The sequence below is a fragment of the Drosophila melanogaster genome, chromosome 3L (genome assembly GCF_000001215.4).
Source record: "Drosophila melanogaster chromosome 3L".
In the NCBI taxonomy this organism is placed as follows: Eukaryota; Metazoa; Arthropoda; class Insecta; order Diptera; family Drosophilidae; genus Drosophila; species Drosophila melanogaster.
The window spans coordinates 737,544-759,135 of NT_037436.4; the positions used below are offsets into that span (position 1 = coordinate 737,544).

Consider the following 21,592-nt stretch of genomic DNA (forward strand, 5'->3'; position numbering starts at 1 on the left):
GGTAATCAATAAAGGATTAGATTTAAATTTAGCCTTTTTAGCTTCTAAGTTAAATTCCGGCAGCCCTGGTAATAGTTTGCAGTTTGTTAAACATGTTTAAGTTTGCTAAACATCAAGCAAATAAGACCCTCAATTTGAAGACTTAAAATTATATATAGCTTTTATTATGTGCAATGATAAAATTCAAAAGTAATCTCAGCCAAATCGAACCACTGTGCACTGAACCTGCGCACAGTGGTGCTCGCGCTCTTGTCCAGTTCGCACACTTAACATTAAGGGGGGCATTGTATATCTTATTTTGCTCGGCTGCAATCCTCGATTCAGTTCCAATTCGTGGAGCTTGTGCTCACTTGCGCCTGATCCAAGGCCATTTGCTGTTGGTTCAACAACATTTGCGAGGGCTGCTGCTGCTGCTGTCGTTGCTCAGGTTGCTGTTGCAGTTGCAGTTGCAGTTGCTGCTGTTGCTGCGGTTGCTGCTGCACCGGCGGCTGTTGCATTGTCTGCAGCAGTAGCTCCCCCATCTTGGCCCTGAAGAAGACATTCTGGAAGGGCGTCATTTGCTTCATCAGCGGCAGAAAGCTGATCAGGTAGTTGTAGTCGGAGTCGCCCACATGGAGGACACTCTTGCACCTGGCCAGATCCTGGCTGGTGGACTGCATCAGCTGCTGCTCCTCGCGTTCCAGACTCTCCAGGAAGTTGACCTGTTCGTCCACCCTCTTCGCGCAATGGCAACTGCTGGCTGCTGCGGCAGCAATGGCACTTCCCTGATTCAAATTCGGACTCAATTGGTCGGCAGTGGAAGGCACCTGCTCCTCCGCCGCCGCACTGGCCAGGGAGATGTTCTCGGAGAGCCTTCGCAACGCCTGGGGAGTGGACACGTTCTGGAATTCGCGCATCAGCGCATCGTTGTCCGCCTCCATTTCATCCGCAGCTGAGACTTGCTCGCTCTTAAAGGTCGACAACATGGGCATATGCTCGGCTTCAATCTTGAGTGCACTCTCCATCTCCTCCTCCCCGTTGTTGCTGTTATCACATTCCTCCCTTTGGCCGTCCAGGAAGCTCATGGCCTCCGCATATGACCACTGGTGACCCGGCGAGGGCGACTGCTGATGCTTCAAGATCCCACTACGCCGGTTACTTCGGCGATAACTACAACGCAGATTTTTCCATTTGGTTCGGCAAAGCTCAACTGAAATGTCAGAGCGTGGTATACGCGATTAAGAAAAGAGAATGTAAACAAAGCACTCATTACAAAGTACACCGAAAAAAGTTTAATACTAATGTAATAATTAATTTGAAAAAACCATAAAATACTAAAAAATAATACTAGTACTTCGCATTAACAATTTTCTAATTAATCTAAAATTATCATAATTTTAATTAGTTCCAATTGGATTTTTGTGTTGACCCGAATATTGATCCCGATTTCGCTCAGTGCACTCACCATCCATTCCGGTGGCCTCCGCGACGGCGTTCCAGAGGCGCTGGGTCTCCGGTCGGTTGGCGTGGTCCGGATGCCTCGCGTCCCAGAGAGCCCGGCGCTGCTGCACCTCGAAGATCAGCCTGTGCATGTCCATGTTGCAGCGTCTTTATTGGCGAACTGAGCAAAATGCGGTGCTAAACTTCCCTGGCGCAGAGAGCAGAGAGCGCTTTCTCTCAAAATAGCCCCATAAGTTTTGGTTTCGCTCTCGACTGGAAGTCTCTCAGAGAACGCGGAGAAAGGTGCTGTGTGCTCAACGCCGTGCTTACCGTCTGTTTGCTGCACGTGTTTTCCGTTCGAGATTTTAAAATTTCCACACAATTTCCAATATAGGTAAAAGTTGGATAATAAAAATATAGTTCCTTATTTACCATTCAATTTCTATTTATTTTTTATCACTTGATTGTAGGAAAGGGACTCGTTACCCGATTTTTGCTATTTAAAGAGCATTTGGAAAGTGCATACACCCATCAATTATAAAATCTCTCTGGAACGTTTTTCACTCGCCTTTTGCAATATACACACATATTATTTGCGTTTTATTCTCGCGTGTTGTTATGGCTGATGTTGCTGTTGTTGTTGCCGCTGCTGCTTGGCCAGATATTCAACTTGCGCTCGCACAGTGGGCCGAAATGCGTGAAAACCCTTGCTATATGGCGCACATGTGCTGGCCATGATGATAGGCCCGCCAAGTATCTTCCCACCGGGGGAAGTTCCAAATATTTGCACAGCCGGACGCTCGACGGTTGGACGGTTGCAACATGTTGCCATCGCCGTAGCCCAAAAAGGCAGCCGGCCAAAAGCCGAGAGCAACACATGTTGCTGCAGCTAAGTCGGCGACAACAAGTGGACGTGGAAAATATGCGACAGCAATTATCTCCGTCTATATCCATATAGCATATATAGCACATGGAGCAGCATATCCATATGCTGTCCCCTGGTCGGATTTGCGCACGACTTTCGCTTGCCATTCCAGGCCATTGTTGCTGCTGCTGCTATGCTGTTATGTTTGTCTCATGTTGCTGTTGTCATCAGTTGCAGCTGCTGTCAATCTGTTGGCCGCTCGCTTTCAAAAGGCAAAACATCGAAAATTTCCATGTGTCATTTCAAAAATGCAAATATGGACATGATCTGGTGCCCTGGCTCTCCTCCGATCCCCAGCTCGACCTCCGATCCCCGACGTGGCTGCTCCTGCAAAGTCTTCCACATGTCCGTCTCGTCAGGCGATCAAGCCCCAACTGACAGCCAAGTGACGTCTAAATTTTGTTCAACGAAATGATTATAAAGGCATTTATGCATGCGTAGTCACCAGCCAGAATGGAGAATGGAAAACAATGATCGAGCCTAGCCACTAAGGAATCTTAATACCAAAGGCACTCGCAGAAAGAATGGCTTCGAATGTTGCAAATGCTGTTGCAAATGCAGTTGCAAGCACCACACAAAAGTTACCTTTTGCTTAAGTAGTAATGAAGTGGCTTATCAGAGGTATCGAACATTTGAGATATTCTGTGAGAAGCAAGAATTTTTTCTAACTGTATCCTACCATATGCACGAGAATGTTGCTGCTGCTGCAATTGATTTGTTGCTGCCCAATGTCGTCGACGGACTCTGTCAATTGTCAATGTTTGTATTCAAATTTCCAAACGTAGTTTCCAAGATTTTTATGGGCCGGCCCAAGGCGATTTATGAAGGCTTTGTTCGATGATTCCTAGGGGATCTTATCGATGGTAGAGCCAAGTCTTGAGATGGCGGGTATGGTTATTAAATATAGGCAAATAAATAAAAAACTATCTCAAGCGATTATGTACTAACTTAGATTCTAACGCCCCATAAATGGCAATTGCAATTGCTGTTGACGGCGTTTAACGCTGCCCATAAAATGTGGCCGTCGTCTTGGAATTGCAGTTGTTGTTGCTGTGGTGCCGCTGATTGTTATAACAAATTTGCATAATTATGCCGCTTATCTCGGCCATATGTCTGGGTTCGGCTGGCTTGAAAACTGGTAGACTGGCAGACTGGCAGACTGGCAGACTGACTACTGCTGGTTTCACGTCTGCAACACGCGCCGCAAATCGACAGCAGCAACATCGCAAAAGCAACTGCGACTGCGACTGCAACTGCAACTCCCACATGCAACATTTGCTTTTGGCCATTGTTGTGGAAAATGCGGCATGTTGCTGCCGTGTTAATTGCAACTGCAACAACATAATAAATAACCAACTGCCAGAGAGCGGCAGAAAAACAGTTAGTTGACATTGACGCACTGCGAATCATAAAAACGGACAACAAATTGATTGCCAATCAACAACATGAACACGACAGCAGCACTAGCAACCTGCAACTCCGCAATTGCAGGTGTCAATGAATGTTGCAAATAAGGAAAAGCGCGACAAGCGTGGCGGAAAACGGGGAAAACGAGGAAAATGGGGAAAGGAGAGCGAAAACGGGCAGAAAAAAGTTAATTGACCACAGCCAATTGCTGCTAATGTGGCCAGTTATTATGTCAAACGGTCAGCGGCTTCAGCTCTTGCATTTGGCCAGCGGCTTTAATTGAATTCAATACCAACCGGACAATTGTCACGCAGTAGATGCTGCAACTGCAACTGTGGCAGACCAACTGCTGCGATACAGTTCGCCAACTGGCCACTTGCAACTGGCAACCCACACGAATCCGCTATTCGCAGTCGGCAGTCCGAAATCCAAGCGAATGAAAGATGTCCACGAGGCGCACATGGAAAAATTCCAATAGCAATTAAAAATATATTTCCAACGCAAATGCAGACAACGTACAGCTGTTGCCAATGCACTGCGCGAAATATTGAGTATTGAGTATATTGGATATTAAACTCACTGAAAGTCCATGGATTCAGTAGTAATTTTTATTGCATACTTTTAGAGCTATTACCCCCTATAAATATATTTGATACCCTCTTTACTTCCCCGACTAAGTACCCAATCAATCACCCAGTTTTCCCGAGTGCACCTGGACACATTTCACCTTGCCCCGGCCGCCGTCCCGATGACGTTGTCGTCTCGGATCGATCCAGTTCGCGTCCAGCGTCCAGAGGCTACTTACTCCTCCTGGCCTCGGTGGCTGGCAGCATCTGTTTGTTTGTGCGGAGTGGTGCGGAGTTCGTCTTTGCCAGCTGCGTTGGCCGTTAGAAATGCTAATGAAAGTCAGGCAGCAAGTCCGTCCATCGGCATTGGCAGCTGCTTGGCTGCAGTGGCTCATACTCAACTTCCCAGCTTCCCTACTTCCCACCAGCCTGCCAGCTTGCCAGCCTCACGAACTCGCCGCTTCCCTCGTTTGCGGTGCGTTTTGCGATTTGATTGCATGGGCATAGAAAGTTGCACGGCTACCGTTTTTGGTGGCCAGCCTGGAGCAGCTGCCTAGGGGATTTGCTCTGCCATTGGCAGTATATCGATAGCGCAGTCTGGGAATGCTCTGCATCCATCCAACATATGCGATACATTTCCACACACGTTTTCCTTGGCGATTGCTGTTTGCCTCTTGCCGGCGAGCGCGCGGAAATTCTGCACACGTGTCGATCGTTCAAGTTTTTATGCGCAGATTGCGCATATGTAGCTTCCTGCTGCGGGGCAAGGACGTTTCGGTTCGGCTTGCCTTTGTTTCTGCCTGCCTTTCACCCTCCCTACCTCGCCGCCCAACCCCCTCGGCAAGGCCCTGCCATCACAGCCACATCCTCCACCTCATCCTCCCAGCTGTCCACGTCACATGTGTGCGCTTTCCTCGCCCCGATGCCCTATTCCCGATCCGCGATCACACATGCAGCCGGCACTCTGGCATCAGAAATGCCAGCTTGGCTACTTCCACGGCACATATGCCGGATTCTGAGGGTCGTGGAGCGGGAATACTGTACTTTAGCTAAAAAGGATGATTATATATTGTTTATTTTAAATAAACGAGCTCTGACTCCTGGAAATTCTTCCATTTAACAATTGTGCTAATGGTTTTTGATAACTAAAATGCAAACTATTTAGAGAGTTTCATACAAGTTTTTATACAAACTACTTTTCATTTCGTTTCTCGTGTGATGTTTGATAAATATGATTTATTTATTTAGCGGCTTTTATCCCAACATTTGGCAACTATCAGCATCTTGTAGAGGGGTACCAACATCAAACCAAGACCAATCTGCGACTTCCATCGACGGCTGGCAACCAGTTCGCCTCATCATTTTTATGGCATGCAGCCGCCGCCGCCGTCGACAAACTGAAGAGCAGCACATGGCCACCGCCTTCTCCTCGATTTAACCCCAGAATCGGAGAAAATCTCATTCGGATCGTGGACATGTGCGTGGAATGCCCCGAGCAGCTGTGCGATATCTGCTCCTCACATTTTGGCATCGGAAACTGTGCAGCTGATAAAGGAGGAGAACCCCGAACCCGAACTGGAATTCAGAACTGAAATCTCAGAACTCGAACCCGCATAGATGGCCGAAAGATTTATGTGGGCATCTGGGATTTCCCCAGCTTTTGGCCGGACATGGTACTTTCATGGGAAATTTTTCAACTCAAACAAGAAAGCAAACTATTTAGAAGTTTCGTTTCTTGCAGCATCGCTAAGAAGTGCCGATAGAAAATGCCACAAAAGTCATTCGATTAATATTAATTATAGCTTCTAGTTATTAACAATACACAATTTTTTAAAAATCTCCCAAAAAATGATATAAGCACATAGCAGAGCAAGGTTTCGATCCTCGGACCTCTGGGTTATGGGCCCAGCACGCTTCCACTGCGCCACTCTGCTTGCATACAAAGTTGCGTCATGTTCAATGTGCAACTAAAGTGAACTTCTAGCTTATATTATGATATTATATACATTTGGTATATCATTATTAAACAATGCCTCCTAACACCTTTGATTTGTCTGGTGTGGCCACACTGAGTCACTCTGGAGCACATCCATTTAAATGTGCATCAGATTCATTTAGATAAATGAGTTATTTAATTTAAAGGTACAAAATACTTTATCAGGCGACTGTGGGTAGCCGGTACTGACGACTCCCTTCGAGGAGTGATTACTTTCAGTTGAGACGTCAGCTTAGCCCCTTTTCGAGTGGGCTATCGGGAAGCGGTCATCGGGAGGAAGCCACTTTTGGGCTCTTTTGTGGACTTAAGCGGCTCAAGAAGCCATTTGCCACCGCACGACACCGGCTCTTCGTTCCCATCCATCATCGCAGATATGACAAGTGACCGGCCAAGTGGGCAACTGGGCAAGTGGCCTTCCTGGCCTGGCTCGATCATCTCTTAGCTTGAAAGTAAAAACAACGGCAGCAGGGGCTGTCGCTGCCTGGCGGAAAATGTAAGCAATTAGCAACTGGCGACAAATTGACGAGGCCGAAACAAAAACCAAAAACACACACACGAGAATCCGTGGGTTTTGACCACCTGCTGCGATTTGTGCGAAAAAAAAGGACAAGCGGAGTGGGAAATGGTGTTGTGACCAGAAGAGCGGATTGTGGCCATAATATTTGTGCCAAGAGGCGGCTGCTGCTGCACATCCGACTACCTGTGAGCGCAGTCCGTGTCCCAAATGAAGTTGCAGCAGCCAAATGTCTCACTTTTGGCAAGCCCCTAATGCCCGTGGCTATTAATGCCGTCTAGACGGATCCGAACTCGAGCACCTCTGTCGCCCGCCTAATGAGGATAACTCCACCCAGATAGGATCGTTTTTGTAAACGCAACTTGAGCACCTTGCGTAGCCATAAGTGGGTTTCAATTTTGCCGATAAATGTTTCCTTAAGATGGTGCCACAACAAAATATCAAGTTCAAGGTAATTGGCATGTCTTTTGAGATATAATCGTTATCATCTTAATCATTCTAATGTTCATAGTTATTAAATAATATAATTTATTATAGCTTAATAATTAGTTACCACTAACCCGCATTACTACGAAACTAAGCACTTCCGAATCTGATCAATCTCTTACCAACCACATATAACTGGAAAGTGTGATCAATATTTAATGCGATATTTACTCGTAATTTCCCCTTACCTCAGCTGCTCACAATTAACACGGGGAAAGTGAAAAAAGCCCGGTGTGCCGGAACGGTAAAATGCAGTTCAAATAAAGGCAGCCGTTGGGTTTTTGGTATAGGAGCGCAGTTATCCTGCAGATGCGATGCATTTGCTCAACTGCCCTCCAACTGCCGTTTTTCCAGTCAATTAGGGTAGCAAAAAATACAGCGCACATTTGCCTAACCATGTACGGGGATATATACAATATTTTCCGGATTCAAGGGAACGGAATATGTTGCAGCATATGTGGCGGCGTGCGGCGCAGTTGCTGTTGTCCTGCCGGCCGAGGGGCATTGTTAATCGTATCCTGCGTAATAGCATAATAATCCCTAATCGCATCTGATCAGTTCACCTGGTTGAAACACTATCCCTTTCTCTCTCTCGCTCAATTCCCCGTCCCTGTCCCGCACACTATCGAAACGCCGGCTGCACGATTCCCATTCGCATTACCACTTTGGCTTCCATCGATATGTCCTTTGTGCGCCTTTTGTCGCCGAGTGTCCTTTTTACCCTAACTACGGGGCTGGGGTTATTTTGACAGCAGTTCATTTGCCTTCTGCCGCCGTTTTCACTGCTGTTTCACTTTTGGCAAAAACACACAAAAAAAATTTATGAAATTATGCCCAATCCAAATTTACAAAATTCAACAAAAATACTTCTATGTGATATAAAAACTTATGAGCTCCATATATATTTCTTTTTGAAACTGTAAGAATTGCTTCGATATAAATTAGGAATTTATTTCAGTGCAGCTACTCAGCAGTTCGATTGGGGTTTAAGTTTGGTTTTCCTCTTGAAGCCATGTTTTAGTTTGTTTTATCCTCAATGAGTCGACTTCTATGTGGCTTCCATCGCAACTATTACTTAGCGCTCCTTTGATGAATATTTTTATGTATATTTTTCTGCTTCACTAGAATGCTTGACTTATAGTTATTGGTCCCATGATCTGCATACCCCTAACGCAAATCAATCGGCCCATTGCGAGTCTGAAATCCAGCTGAGCTCGGCAGTTATACCCATGCGTAAACAAAAAAAAAGGCATTTCTGTTTCAGTTCCCATTCCCACGCAATTGAGTTTATTGTTTCGCCCGGAGAAAAGGGAAAGGGGGCGACTGGAGCGAGTAAGTAAACAAAAGCTCAGCGATCATCGACGCCTCAATGGAACTTTTTTTGCTACGAAATTAGTATTCAGTTACCATACGGACAACAACAAGTTAAACAAACCTGAAAAAAAACATGGACACAGGCCGGATGCGGCTAAAGCAAAAAAAGTCCAAGCCAAGAAGCCTCGACTGCAAGTGGGATCTCTGATCTTGGATCACCAATTGCCAATCATCATCGCTGGCCATATGCAAAATATGTTTATAAATAAACGACACTGAAAGAAGTGGATGTTTACCCAAGTTTCTGCTCAAGATTTAGTTTTAACCGAAATGGTGAAGTGGAGAGCCTTAAATTTGTGAATGAACTTTATAGTAGTTATAACATTTTGTATTACAGCACTTATCACATGGGCACCACAAGATACCATTATATTTCGCAATTGCCACGGGAAGTGTAGAAATTTTTATCGGTGCAGCGAAACGAAATCGGTTCCGAATTCCAAGGCGAAGTCATTAATGGGATGTCACTGGAGAGTGACAGGGCAGAGCACCCCTTTAATGGCAACTAGATGTCCTCAGCCCAGCTGAGATTGGAATGGAATCAGTTCGGCTGGGACTGGGATTTCAATGGGGATCGGATCGGATCGGATGGGATCGCATTGGAGATTGGGGCTCGAGGAGCGGGACTGAGTGACGGGTATTGGATTTCAACATGCAATGCACGCGGCGCGGCATGCGGCTGCATATCTGCAACGCCATCTCTGGGATACGTCGGGATCCCCTTATCCCCTTATCCCCGATTTCCTATCCCAATATATTATATATATATGAAATACAAAAAAAAAAAGGCACCGCAAGTGCCCGCCCGCTGATTGACATGTGATCCTCATCTTCATCGCATCCTCCACAAGTTTCTATGGCTTGCAAATAGCGGCCCTCTTGCCTTCAGATTTAAATACACTTTGAATATTAAGTTTATACTTGTGGTATATATTGAATTAAATCGAAGATTCTCAGGAAGTGCATCTTAGATATAGGTAAACCAACTGCAATGCAAACGAACTACAATTTACCATCAGATGTAGGGTATTTAAATTGCGTATTTATAGATTTTCTACATTTTTTTCCAGGTTTCTGCTGCTTTTAACCTGTTGTTGGTTCTTCGGCGGCGCTGCTGATTTGTCATTCAGGCGAAACACTCGCGAGTCGTAAAGTAAGCTCCGTTTCAGTTCCAGTCTCCTGAAATCTGGCGAAGAAGACGTGAAATCATCTCGAGACGTCGTTGTTGCAGCAGTCATAAAATTATGATCGGTATTTTTTAGCCTTCCGTTCCCCTGGGAAATTTGAACTGTGTCGCTGGTTTTTGCCAGCATTTTTTAGTTATTTCGAGTCTAGTTTTTCGACATGGAACATGGATTTCTGCTGTATTTCATGCAACACCTTGTTCCCCGATTTCCAGGAACATATGTATGTATGATCTCGGGACATTCCTGAACTGCGTTTCCACGGAAACTTGCAAATAGACCGTAGTAATTAAAGGCACGAAAGCCGAAGAGCAATAAACACAAGCTTTTCGAGCCCAGTCATGTCTCCCATTCAGCCATAGCGAACCAATTCAAAACCATTTCTAACGCAGACGATAACCAGAGAGAGACGTGTCGTTTTTCACAAACAACGACGCGCCCGCTCATTTTCAATGAAAATTTCCACAATTTCCTCAATGGATCGTCGTCGACCCATCATGTGTGTGAAATACAATCGTGGATTTCTTGCCCAGAAACCCTGCAACTTCTTCGGTGCAATGGAGTGGGAGAGAAGTCGAGGCGCCTCGAACTCTTATGTGTGTTCAAGATGTCGTGGACTCAAATTAAGATAAGATGCAGATAAGCCGTGCATTTCGATTTAGCCGTTTGAAAACTCGTTAATAAGAATTTGGTCAATCCACTGATAACGACTAGTTTTCCATTGAACGGAGGCGCATAACGCTTATCTTTGTTAGGAATAAATATGACAAATTGAACGACTACCGTTTAATCGTTTGTCTATATACGAAAACTTAACAGGATTGTTCGAGCTATCAGTTTATTTGAATAGTTATTGTTAATGAAAACTACTACTAACTAGCCCAATATAATATATTATGAATATTTACTCTTCTTATTTTCAAATGATTTAAAATTTTCACCATTCCACAGCGATTAAAATCTAATTTACCCATGCATATATTTAATATTCATTCTGTAATTAATCAAGCCCTTGTTGAACCACTCGCATTGTCTTTTTCGCCTTTTCGTGTTGATTGTGGAACCTCCTTATCCCACAAAACACTTTTCATTCATTTTCATGCTCATTCACAAAACATGAGAAAAAAAAAAGAAAAACAAACATTGCAGTCGTGAGAGGAAAATTATTGAGCGAGAGTTACTGTTCGTGTTTTCTCATTTTCAGCTGAGAAAAGCAGCCGACCAATCACAAAACCATTTCCCCTTTACAAAAAACCGATCATTTTGCATCTCGTGGAGAGTATTCAGATTTGTTTGGAGAGTTTCGGAGAGGAACTCGTTAAGCCGGGTCTACAAAGGTGAGTATCTGTGGACCGTGGTGGAGTCAGGGGAAATGTTAGTGCTTTAAAAAGTGTCTACTATGTGTGGAATTTGGATTGTATCTTGTGGATTGGATATTGTGGTAAGGTTGAGTTTCATTTGGTATCTCGGGTAGAAGTCAATGAGGTGGATGTTCGGGCACACAGGCTGTAGAACTTGTTGGATATTTTGTCAAGAACTGAAAGTATCCGAAAGGATTAATTCATAGCATATATACCTCAGTTGTATTTTGAATTATTTTAAATTAGTTTTCTCAGAATTCATGGGCTTCACACTACACATCTTCCCCTCTTAAGATCTCAGGCTTAAATTCGTACTCCATTCTCATTGTGGATTTGAAATGATGACTGTGAAGACCAAACACGAAGGGCTACCCCTTAATTCCACATTCTTGTCCACCAAAGCAGACCTCTCCGCAACTCACCTCTTAGGAACTCTCCTAAATTCCGGTTTCAAGTTGTGGTCCAAGTTCCACATGGACACCAATGAGACACATTCCCCAGTCTCCACTCTCCAACCAAGTACATATCTCTCTCCAGCCGAACGAACCCGAGAGCGAAGACTCCGCCTATCGGATTCGGAAATGCCCGTTCGGGGGGTATAAAAGCGGGCGCTCTGAGCGAGCACCACTCATTCGTTGTCTGACCGCTCGCAGCAAAAGATATAGAAATCGAGAACGTAAACGCAGAAAACACGCTGGATTAAAGTGTTTCGTTTCGAACATCGACAGAGTGAGAAAACAAAGTGAAGTGAGCGCACAAAGCCGAAATCAAATCAAATTGAAAAGCCAGTCAAGAGCAATCTTTAACTGAACCTCGCAAGTAATCCGGTACGACCGTGTAACAACCGCCAAGATTCTACTCAAGGAGCGTAAAGCAATCATCTCCAGAATGAAGTCCCTGACGGCCGTCTGCCAGACAGGTGCCTCCGGAATGCCGGCCTTGAATGCCAGCGGGCGCATCCAGCGCCATCCCACGCACCGCGGCGACGGGGAGAACGCCGAGATGAAGATGTATCTGTCCAAACTGAAGGACCTCGTTCCGTTCATGCCCAAGAACAGGAAGCTCACCAAGCTGGAGATCATCCAGCACGTCATCGACTACATCTGCGACCTGCAGACCGAGCTGGAGACGCACCCCGAGATGGGCAACTTCGATGCGGCAGCCGCTCTGACGGCGGTGAACGGACTCCACGAGGACGAGGACAGCGACATGGAGGATGCGGATGCCGAGGCAGAAGCGGAAGTCGATCCAGATATCCTCGCCCAGCGCCTGAATGCCGAGCAGCCGGCGAAAGTCTCTAGTCCCGCCGCCCGTCTCCCGCTTACCGATCGCCAAACGCCCAACACTCTTGTGGCGCCCGCCCATCCGCAGCAGCATCAGCAGCAGCAGCAACTGCAACTGCAGCAGCAACAACTGCAATCACAGCAGCAACTGTCCAACAGTTTAGCAACGGTGAGTTAACAAACAAATTGCTAGGGTAGTGAAAAACCCAAATAGGAAGTGGGCAGATGAGCACAGCTCAGGTCGAAATATTAGGAGAAATAATAAGGTTATGGAATATTTAAAGTAGTTATTTTTGAGAAAATAACATAGTTAAACATTTAAAGTACATGACTTCACTGGTTTCAACTAGACAATAAAGCGATTAATTGCTAAAGTTACGATAAGGAAGTGCGAATATCGCAAAGTTTGCGATCCACCGATTTTCGCTATTTCCTTGAGTGCCATTATTTTGACCGCAGCTGTTTGGCATTTGCATTGCAAATTTAGGAGACAATTGAGTGTCAAACTGTTTGGCTTTACTTGTTTTTGTTTCGCGAGTGACCTCATTCATAAGGCGATTGACGAATGTTTGCGTGAATGTTGTTTTTTTTCATTTTGTTTTATTTTTTTTTAACGGAAGGACGAGGCGCGTTTCGTTTCGTTGGCGAGTTTTGGGAAATTTCTTTATTGGGCGGGTGGCTTTAGACAACGCGGCCTGCCCGATTTTGTCGTACCCTCTTCTTCGCCGCACAGATTCATTTCGTTTTTATAGACATTTCACAGACCGTCTCTGTGCGATTGTATGCGTTGCGGTTGTTGTCGCCATCGTTTCTTTCTTTTGTGTGTTGCCTATACGTAGCTGTTAATTTTTTCTCGCGGCCTTTTTCTGTTGTTGTGATGTTTTAAATGAACACCTGCAGATACTTAAATTTATTTCACACACACTCGCACACACACATACTCACTCACTCACACGCACTTGCGAGCTTGAAAACGGAATTTGGAATTGGGGAATCATCAGTCTTCGTATTTTATTTCATTTGGGTTTATTTTTTGGCTCACTTCATTAGCTCTCAGCTTCGTTACTTCTTCGTTTTTGGACTTTCGGTTATTAATGATGCTGGCGAAAAAATTCGTTTGAGATCTACAATATGTTCGTAAAAACAGGTTCGAAAAAGCTTTTTTTTCAATGGGTTTCTCAAACAAATGATCGACTGGGTGGCCCGGCAAGTGTTATTAATTTTCGATCTCTGATTGTTGATTAATTGTGAAGGTGGAAACCCTTCTTCGAAATTCAGAAAGATGGTTTTGAAATCGTGCCTTCGTCATTCCTGGCTATGAGTTACTTCTTAAATTTTTGATTAATTAACTGTGGGTCTTTAGCTCAGTCCGCTTTGCGTAGGTCTCTTTTCTCTCATTTTGGGTGCGTAATTTTTGTGTTTTTGTTGCAAAACATCTGCAACCCACAAACATATATACTTTTTGTGTTTGTATGATGTGTCACCGCCGCAACAACAACAACAAGCCAACAACAATCCGAGAATTCTTTCGAAAACACGCACACACACACACACAGAAGAACACATGGGGGCACTCAGAAAACTGTAAAAAGAAATGCACGTGTTCAAAATGTTCTCTCTGTGGGTTGTTTTCAGTTGTTTTTGCTGTTTCTTTTTCGATTTTTTTTTCGCGCAGCTGTGCGCCAGTCGCCAGTCGGTCGCTTTCTACATTGTGTTCCCCCCACGGATCCTGCCCCCCCCCCTCCACAACCGCCCCCTCGCAGTAAGAGAGCAGAAGACGGAGGAGAAGAGAGCGCAAGACACTGGGGGAAAAACTGCGTGATTTCAACGTTTTGCTGATTTTCAACTGGGTATACTTGTGCAAGCAAGCTACCTGAGATGTTATTTTAAAACATGTTGTATCTTCTAATGCACATGTTCTTAGTGCAAAACATTTTTCCCAGTGCCAAAGAACTCAAATAAGTGCAAAACAAAAGCTCAATGACAGCGCGTTTGATTTTCTTGGCGCCTCTTTATTGCCCCATCCCCTCCACTCATCGAAATCAGCCTCTCGGCGAGTGTCCCAAACACAAACAAAACAAACAAATCAGTGGAACAGGGAACTAATTGATAACATAGAATGGCGAAATAATACAGCTTATAAACTAATTATTGCATTTCAATCGCACATTAATAATGTACTAATTTGAATCTTCCCGCTTCTCTCTTTTTAGCCACAGAATGCGGAGAAAGACAGCAGACAGTCGTAAGCGTGGAAACGCCCAGCCGGGAAAACCCACGGAACCTATAAGCCTATTAACTAAATGCATAATGAAAGTACAGTCAAAACTCCACTCGCAACCTTCGTGTGAAGATCTCCGCATAAGATAACGTGTGAAACTCTCAAGAAAACCACAGCCCAGGCGCATCTCTTCAACGCTCCTTTTCCCGGGAAACGGAAAACCCGGGAAAACGAGACCTCGCTTTTGGCTCCAACAGAGTTTAGTTTAAACATTTAATAACAAGAATACAACAACACAAAACCTAGCATTAGAGCAGCGTAAGCAAGTACACATTATGATTATTAATTAAACATTACAACTAGGATGATGGCGCTTAAGAATGAACGGAAGAAAGAAAACTTGGCAAAGCTTTAAACAATTTAATTTTCCTTTAACGCTTGAAATTACACTGAAGCATATATTTTTGTTTTCCTAATTTTAGTTTTGTTTTGGTTTAAACAACGCAAGAAAAAATGTTACTAATGCAAAGCAAACAGAGATCAGCAATAAAAAAAAATTATAAAAATGCACAGGCACCAAACTGGAATTACGTTGAATCACCGTTTCCTGCATTACGATTATATGATTTCAATCCAAATGATTTTCCTATTAATTTTAATCAATGAAGAGTTTTCCTATTATTGATTAGCCACAGCCAATAAACAACAAGAACAACCAACTCAGCAGCACACACACATTCAAATTCATTAATTTATATCGAGAGAGTACGTTTAGAGTTTAAGTTCGAGAAAGTTCATTTCCAGGCACTAATTTTCACTCACACCACTCACATAGAAAAACACAAACACCTCATTTTGTAGTTTTCCGAGTCCCTTGGATCGTTTTCCTCTTTTTTAATCGAAATAACGCATAATGCATAATAATTATTACCAGATATACACTAAAACCTATAAATATATATTAATATATGTTCTGTGATCTGTAGCATACTTTGTACAAAGTGTTTTTTTTAGCATAATTATGCGATTTTAATTATGATCCGCAATCGAAATTACACATTTTTGTTCTCATTTCGATGGTAAAAACACTCTATCATGATGTAAAAAAAAAAAACAAAAGAAAACATTTGATGATGTTGCGAAAAAATATATTATCTAAAACATAAAGAAAAACAAACACTAGCTCTTAATAAATTGCAAAAATTTAAAAAACATTAAAAATCGAATATGTCAATGGATTTCCGTTGGGAGCAGGGGATTAAGAAACTACCAGATCTTACCGCAAAAGTCGGTAACTACCTGCAGACAACGACAACAAGTAGCCGGGGGAGGAAAACTCAGCTGGATGGCCATTTTCACATGTAAACAAGTGCAACGAATTACCAGAACAATGAGGTGGATGATATTATTCTCGGAGTTTCATGGGCGAGCGAGTTTTCTCACGCAGCCGCCGCCTTTGTCATTAGGGGTTTGGTTTTCCCATTTTCCATTTCCCAGGTAAAACGGCCGTAGGGTCCGTTGAAAACTCGACCTGCACACGTGTGCGAATTGCGGACGGAAAATTTCCGTTGAGAAAATTTCCTTCACTGTGGCCTGGCCGCTTTTCCTTTTATTTCACGTACGAACCACTTGGGTGTGGATTTAGTTTTGGATTTTCTGCGCTACCCGCAGCTGCCTGCCCACCCACTTCCACTCACACTCACACTCCCACGGCCCACCGCCCACTGTCTCCCTCTCTTTCCCGCTATCTGGCGGCCTATTAGCGTTAATGATTGCAACTACAATGCACTGACCAATTGGCAATTGCGACTGTAGTCTCGGGTTGGCTTCGAGATCGGGGCTTGGAGCTTGGAGCTCGGCACTCGGAGCACTCGGTGCCAGTCGCCCCATTCAAATGTCAATTCGGATCGGACCCCAGTGGACCGCTGGGGAAACACTTTGAACAGCTACGAAAAGCTTTTCCGCGGAGCCCATAAATCTGGGATGCTCTATGGAAGGCCCTAAAATGTATCATTAAATCTTTAGGTTAAGGCACTTTCTTGAAAAAACGACCTATTTACATCTTAGCAACCATATTAACTAGTTTAATCATGCGGTAAAAGTAGTCGATCGATTTCCTTGTGCTAAACTTAACCCAACACCTTTTTGAAAACATATTTTCTTTAAAGTTGTTGCATATTTTAAATAACACTGTTGACAGATCTGCACTAAAGTACAATTTATTACATTGCCTCCTGTTAATTGAGCAATTAATACAATAATCGTAAAAAATACCCATTCCATCGACAGAAAACCGCATTACTATCTTCTTGTTAGGGTATGCCCAGCCGTTTAAAGTTAAGTTGCAGGCATTTGGAAACTAATAGGAAAAGAAACAAAACACTCTGGGGTTCACATGCATTGTCTACGGGGGACATTCATTGTTCACTAAAAGATGTCGAGTGAAGCTTGAGAAAATAAATATTTTAAAAATCAGTATAACATTTCGTTGTATTCAACCCATGAAATATTGAAAATCTTTTACAAAGTAATAAAAGTGTTGTGCGATTATTTAGGATTTGAATCCTACTCCTATGAGTGAATACCCAATTTCTCCATGTGCATCGGTGCGTTTTAGTCGACATCGCCCGTTCTGCGGGGCCAATGATCTCCGATTCCGAGTCAAACTCTGGTATGCGCTAATTGTTTGCAGAGCTTTGGGCTCTGAGCCATTGGCCAGGTACAATTAGTGCGCTCACCTTAGTCGGGTTTTCTCCCATGTAATGATTTTTTTTTTTTTTTGGGTGCGACTGCGCTGAGACGAGAAATCAGTGAAACTTGAATTACCATAAAAACTCGTGTAGCAGTCAACAGCTGCGGCAACTGCGCGATTGCGAATGCCGTCGCCTCGGCTCAGCCTTCCAATGGCCGTGCCGGAAAATTTTGACATAATAATTGTCAAGCTGACATTTCCAACCACGCAGCTGACAGCTGAGCCCGAACCAGCCGGGCTCCCGAGTGTTAAGCGAAGCTATATGCTCGAACTCCCGGCTTAACCCCTTGCGATCCCAGGGGGATTACGGGCAGGATTATGCAACTTAACCTTAGATAACTCACCGCCATAATGCCATGATTTTTGGGGATTCAAGGCCGACATATGTTTTCAATAACTTTAGTTTCTATAAATTTCGAATACTAAATATGAGTATTTTTTGTTTTTTTTTGCATTATAATTTTTGAAAGGTAAACGAGTGCTGACTGTGCAATCCCAATTGCTTTCAGGTGCCTGAAATGCCCATTAAGATTTTCGAATTCCCAGGCACGTTCAGTAAATATTGACAAATTTGTGGAGTTTCTGTTAATGATCTCGTATACAAAGATGGAAACTAAACCAAATGAATGTGCGAGTTGTACAATTTTAAAATGCATAGCTGACCGCGTTAAAATTCATAGTTCTCTTCAAACTCTTTCCAATTTATTTGGATTATTGAATTATGAATTTTCTAGGGTTAAGCGTCTTTTCCGGCCCCATCAGAGGTCTCCGAAATGAAAGCTAAACCACAATCAACAGCGCCGACGACTTTGGCGAGGTGCGCATAAAAATCGCATTTAATTGTGATTTTCACACGAAATACAATGCGCATGAGCAACTGGCGCCGCTGGTTAAAATGCTTAAATCGAAGGGGTGGCGGGCGTTTTGATTGAGCGGGGGAGGGGGGGGGGACTTGGTATTGCTTTGTGGCAATTTGTGTAACTAGCGGTAAAGCGCAACTACTAAACAGTCCGCGACCGCTGGAGCTGTTGTTGTTGTTGCTGTTGGTTGTTGTGGTGGTGGCTTTTGGGAAACACCTGCAAAACGCAAAACGCACCTGTTTCGCTAAACAACACAACAACAACGACCGGCTAACGAAAAGTAAAACAAAGTCAAGACACCAACGCGGCAGCAAAAATAGAGGCAACACGAATACTAACTCAAATATCTATATGAAAGCAATGCGGACACGGCTCGGCAACTTTTCCACGGGTTAAGCTGGCCCAGGTGGGGCACTAAGGGGTTAAGGGGAACCGACTTTGTGTAATTGAAGCGGCCATCTGTCTTTGTGGCGGGGAAAAGCGGGGGACAAGCGGAAAAACTGGGTGAGAGTTCCACAGTTCCACGCGAATTAGGAAATTGAAACCAAGTTAAAGTCTTACTGGGAAACATATGTAAACGCACAGCCATGGGCAGAATGCTAGCAACATGTCTTTTAAATTGTATTTACACATTAATATTACATATTATGTTTGTGTTGAATAACTTCATTCTGCTATTAGATCCTTAACAATCCAACTCAATCTGCTAGGATATGCTGCCCCAGTGGTTTTACCCCATTTGTTGGAGTCAGGTGCACGAATCGGAAGCTTAAACGGCGCGACCATCTACCACCGCATTCGAGCTCCATCAGCTGGCGGAAGTTGGCCAGAAAAGCCAGAAAGTCGGACGGCAGCTGACGATCGGGAATAATGGCTGTGGGTCGAGAAATGAGACACCGAAGGCTGGACAGCATTGATTTCAGCTGCGTCACCCGGCCATTGTGGCTCTGTCATGGGTGGTGCGGCCAAGGTGGTGCAGAAATGGGGTGGTGCCGCTGCTGCGGTTCAGTGGCCGCCACATGTTGGCCTAATGACAGCTCTGACTGGTAAGACTCAGCCGCGGATTTCAGATTTTCCACCAACAATGGCGATGACAATGGTCGAGAGGTGCGGCTGCTGCAGTTGCAATTTCAGTTGTTGCTGCTGCTGCTGCAGTTGCAGTTGCTGCCGCCTGACATTTGATCGAATGACAAGGGGTCAAGAAAGAATGAAAAAAAAAAAAATAGAAAATGACGAACTGCGGCGAGTGTCAAGCCGTAAATTAAATAAAATTATGCACAATTCCTTATCGCCAATTGAATTGTTGCTATTCAATTTTTTTCGCTCTGCCTCGAGGCTCTGACTAATGCGCCACCCGAGTTGCCGACGAGATTGATATGCGATGGGGAACTGCAACTGCAACTTGCAGCAGCAGCAGCAGCAGCAACCAAAGCCAAAGACCAACAGCAGCAGCTGCAAGCGCATAAAAGTGATCATTTATTGGCTGCTGTTAATAATACCCTAATATTTAGTATTAATAATAATGCAAAATATTTTAAAGCAATTACAATCATTTTTAAAAACTGACTGGTATCAGTTGATACAATTACAATTGTATTTAATTTAAGCGACTTTTCGAAACGATTATTGTATTTAACTGTCGTTAGCTTCTGATAGCACTTACTATACCCCTTGGTAGCGAAACAAAAGCCAAAAATCCGACATTGATAAATGCCATCCCACGCCTTGGCTGTGTTTAGGCCAAATAAAATGGGAAAATCGCAAATAAATACTGACCGCGCTCCTGCCGCTGCAGTTGGTTATTTCATTCATTTTCATTTCGTTTTGCTAATTGATTCATTGATCTTGGCGATATCGCTCCCCGGTGACCAGAGCTTAGCTCCCCCCAGCCACCATATCCCCCCATTATCCACCAGATCCTGCCGCAGATCGTAACATAATTCTTTGGCGAGCTGCGGGACCAGAGACTCGCATTCATTTGCACGCCTGTCCACTTGGCCGTCAATTGTGCACAAAGACATTATTAGCCGTCTAGGAATTCAATTCCATTTCCATTGTCGGCCTGGCCTGGCCTGGCCAACTGGCTTTTCGCGGCTTTTCGAGGCTTTCGAGGCACGGGGGCTTGGCCAGGGTTTTTTGTTTCTATGTTTCTATGTTGCTGCTGTGGCTGCAATTTGTTAAATTGACAAAAACTTTTTGCGATAAACTTGGCGCGTTATTAAATTCAATAAATTTGCCTCTTGCTCCGCAGGCTGGGCCTTTTATCCGCTTTTATCGCTGGCCAGATCAGCAAATACAAATTCTGTTTAAGATACGAACAGTATCGATCGATTTGGCCATGTTAATTGCCAGTCGGAGGGGCGTGGCCATCTGATATATATTCGTTATGCGATGAGATGCGATGCGATTCTTATCTGTCACCGCTGAGGCGAATTAAATTTGCAATCAATGAAAGCCAGCCAGCTTGTCACAAATGCCACAACCTCTTCCTCTATTTGCAGAAAGCCACGAAGAAACACAAAGGCTGCCGCCAGCCCATAAGTCCACGAAACCCAAGAAAGAGACTCCAATCCGAAACTCCGGACTTGAAACTTCCGTCGCACATTTGCCATTTGTCATGCGATGTCAGAGCGGTCCAAAGATGCCCAAAAATGGCGACGAAGGAACCGACTTCGCATATAATTTACGATTATGTGGAGGCCCCCAGCGAAAAGGTGGGGGTGCACTACGGAAAATTGATTTTTTATGTTTTCGAGATTTCGAAAAAGGAACCCTTTTTGAAGAAAAAAAAAATACCTTGGAACTTAAAAGCACGAAAATGCAAAAAAAAAAACAAAGTACAAATAATGAACTGTAGAGTTAGTCCTTTTAGTCCTTTTCACTTGTAAATTTCGATTTTAGTTCTTAAATTTCTTGGTTGGACAATTTCGCTTTTCTGAGTGCAGCGTACTCAGTCTGAGGATTGATTTAGGTTGCCGCCAAGCCAAACTTATGGAGCCATTGATGGACGCACTTAGCCGGCAAAGAGTCGGAAATTTACGTTGACATTCAGTCCTAACCGCTCCGCTCCTTAACCCCTGACTGCCTAATTATTTTATATGGCAGTTGCAGTCATATTCGCAAGCACACACCTCCAAAAACTGCATTCACGTTGGCGTCGCGGCGCCGTTTGCTGTCGATAGATGGAAATTTGTTTGCCATAAATATTATTTTTCACGCGTTGCTGCGGTAGCTGCCAAAAAGT

The 21,592-nt window shown here is 44.1% G+C and overlaps 2 protein-coding genes and 1 non-coding gene across 4 annotated transcripts; 1 reads left to right on the forward strand and 2 right to left on the reverse strand.

Moving 5' to 3' along the window:
• Positions 1-136: 136 nt before the first annotated feature.
• hng3 (hinge3) lies at positions 137-17,946 on the reverse strand. 2 transcript variants are annotated; one of them, NM_001274293.1, is made up of 2 exons: positions 17,833-17,946; positions 137-1,189 (listed from the first exon to the last, which is right to left on the reverse strand). In NM_001274293.1, the coding sequence occupies exons 1-2, from the start codon at positions 17,870-17,872 to the stop codon at positions 321-323; spliced, it is 909 nt and encodes a 302-aa protein (NP_001261222.1). In that variant the 5' UTR covers positions 17,873-17,946; the 3' UTR covers positions 137-320. The 2 variants fall into 2 exon arrangements, with proteins under 2 accessions (NP_001261222.1, NP_612057.1); NM_138213.3 differs by lacking the exon at positions 17,833-17,946 and adding an exon at positions 1,445-1,806.
• Positions 6,180-6,251, reverse strand: tRNA:iMet-CAT-1-3 (transfer RNA:initiator Methionine-CAT 1-3). The gene has a single exon. It is a non-coding gene; the product is annotated as a tRNA-Met (tRNA).
• Positions 11,857-15,949, forward strand: emc (extra macrochaetae). The gene is made up of 2 exons (NM_079152.4): positions 11,857-12,684; positions 14,729-15,949. Exons 1-2 carry the CDS (start codon positions 12,121-12,123, stop codon positions 14,762-14,764), a joined length of 600 nt encoding a protein of 199 aa, NP_523876.2. The 5' UTR covers positions 11,857-12,120; the 3' UTR covers positions 14,765-15,949.
• Positions 17,947-21,592: the final 3,646 nt, after the last annotated feature.

What these genes read in the sequence shown, in the direction of transcription:
- emc (NM_079152.4), top strand. Translation starts at nt 12,121, where the DNA reads ATGAAGTCCCTGACGGCCGTCTGCCAGACAGGTGCCTCCGGAATGCCG. An exon ending in TGTCCAACAGTTTAGCAACG is followed by an intron (nt 12,685 to 14,728) that starts GTGAGTTAACAA and finishes CTCTCTTTTTAG; the next exon opens with CCACAGAATGCGGAGAAAGA.
- hng3 (NM_138213.3), bottom strand. Translation starts at nt 1,577, where the DNA reads ATGGACATGCACAGGCTGATCTTCGAGGTGCAGCAGCGCCGGGCTCTC. An exon ending in GGAGGCCACCGGAATGGATG is followed by an intron (nt 1,190 to 1,444) that starts GTGAGTGCACTG and finishes CTGACATTTCAG; the next exon opens with TTGAGCTTTGCCGAACCAAA.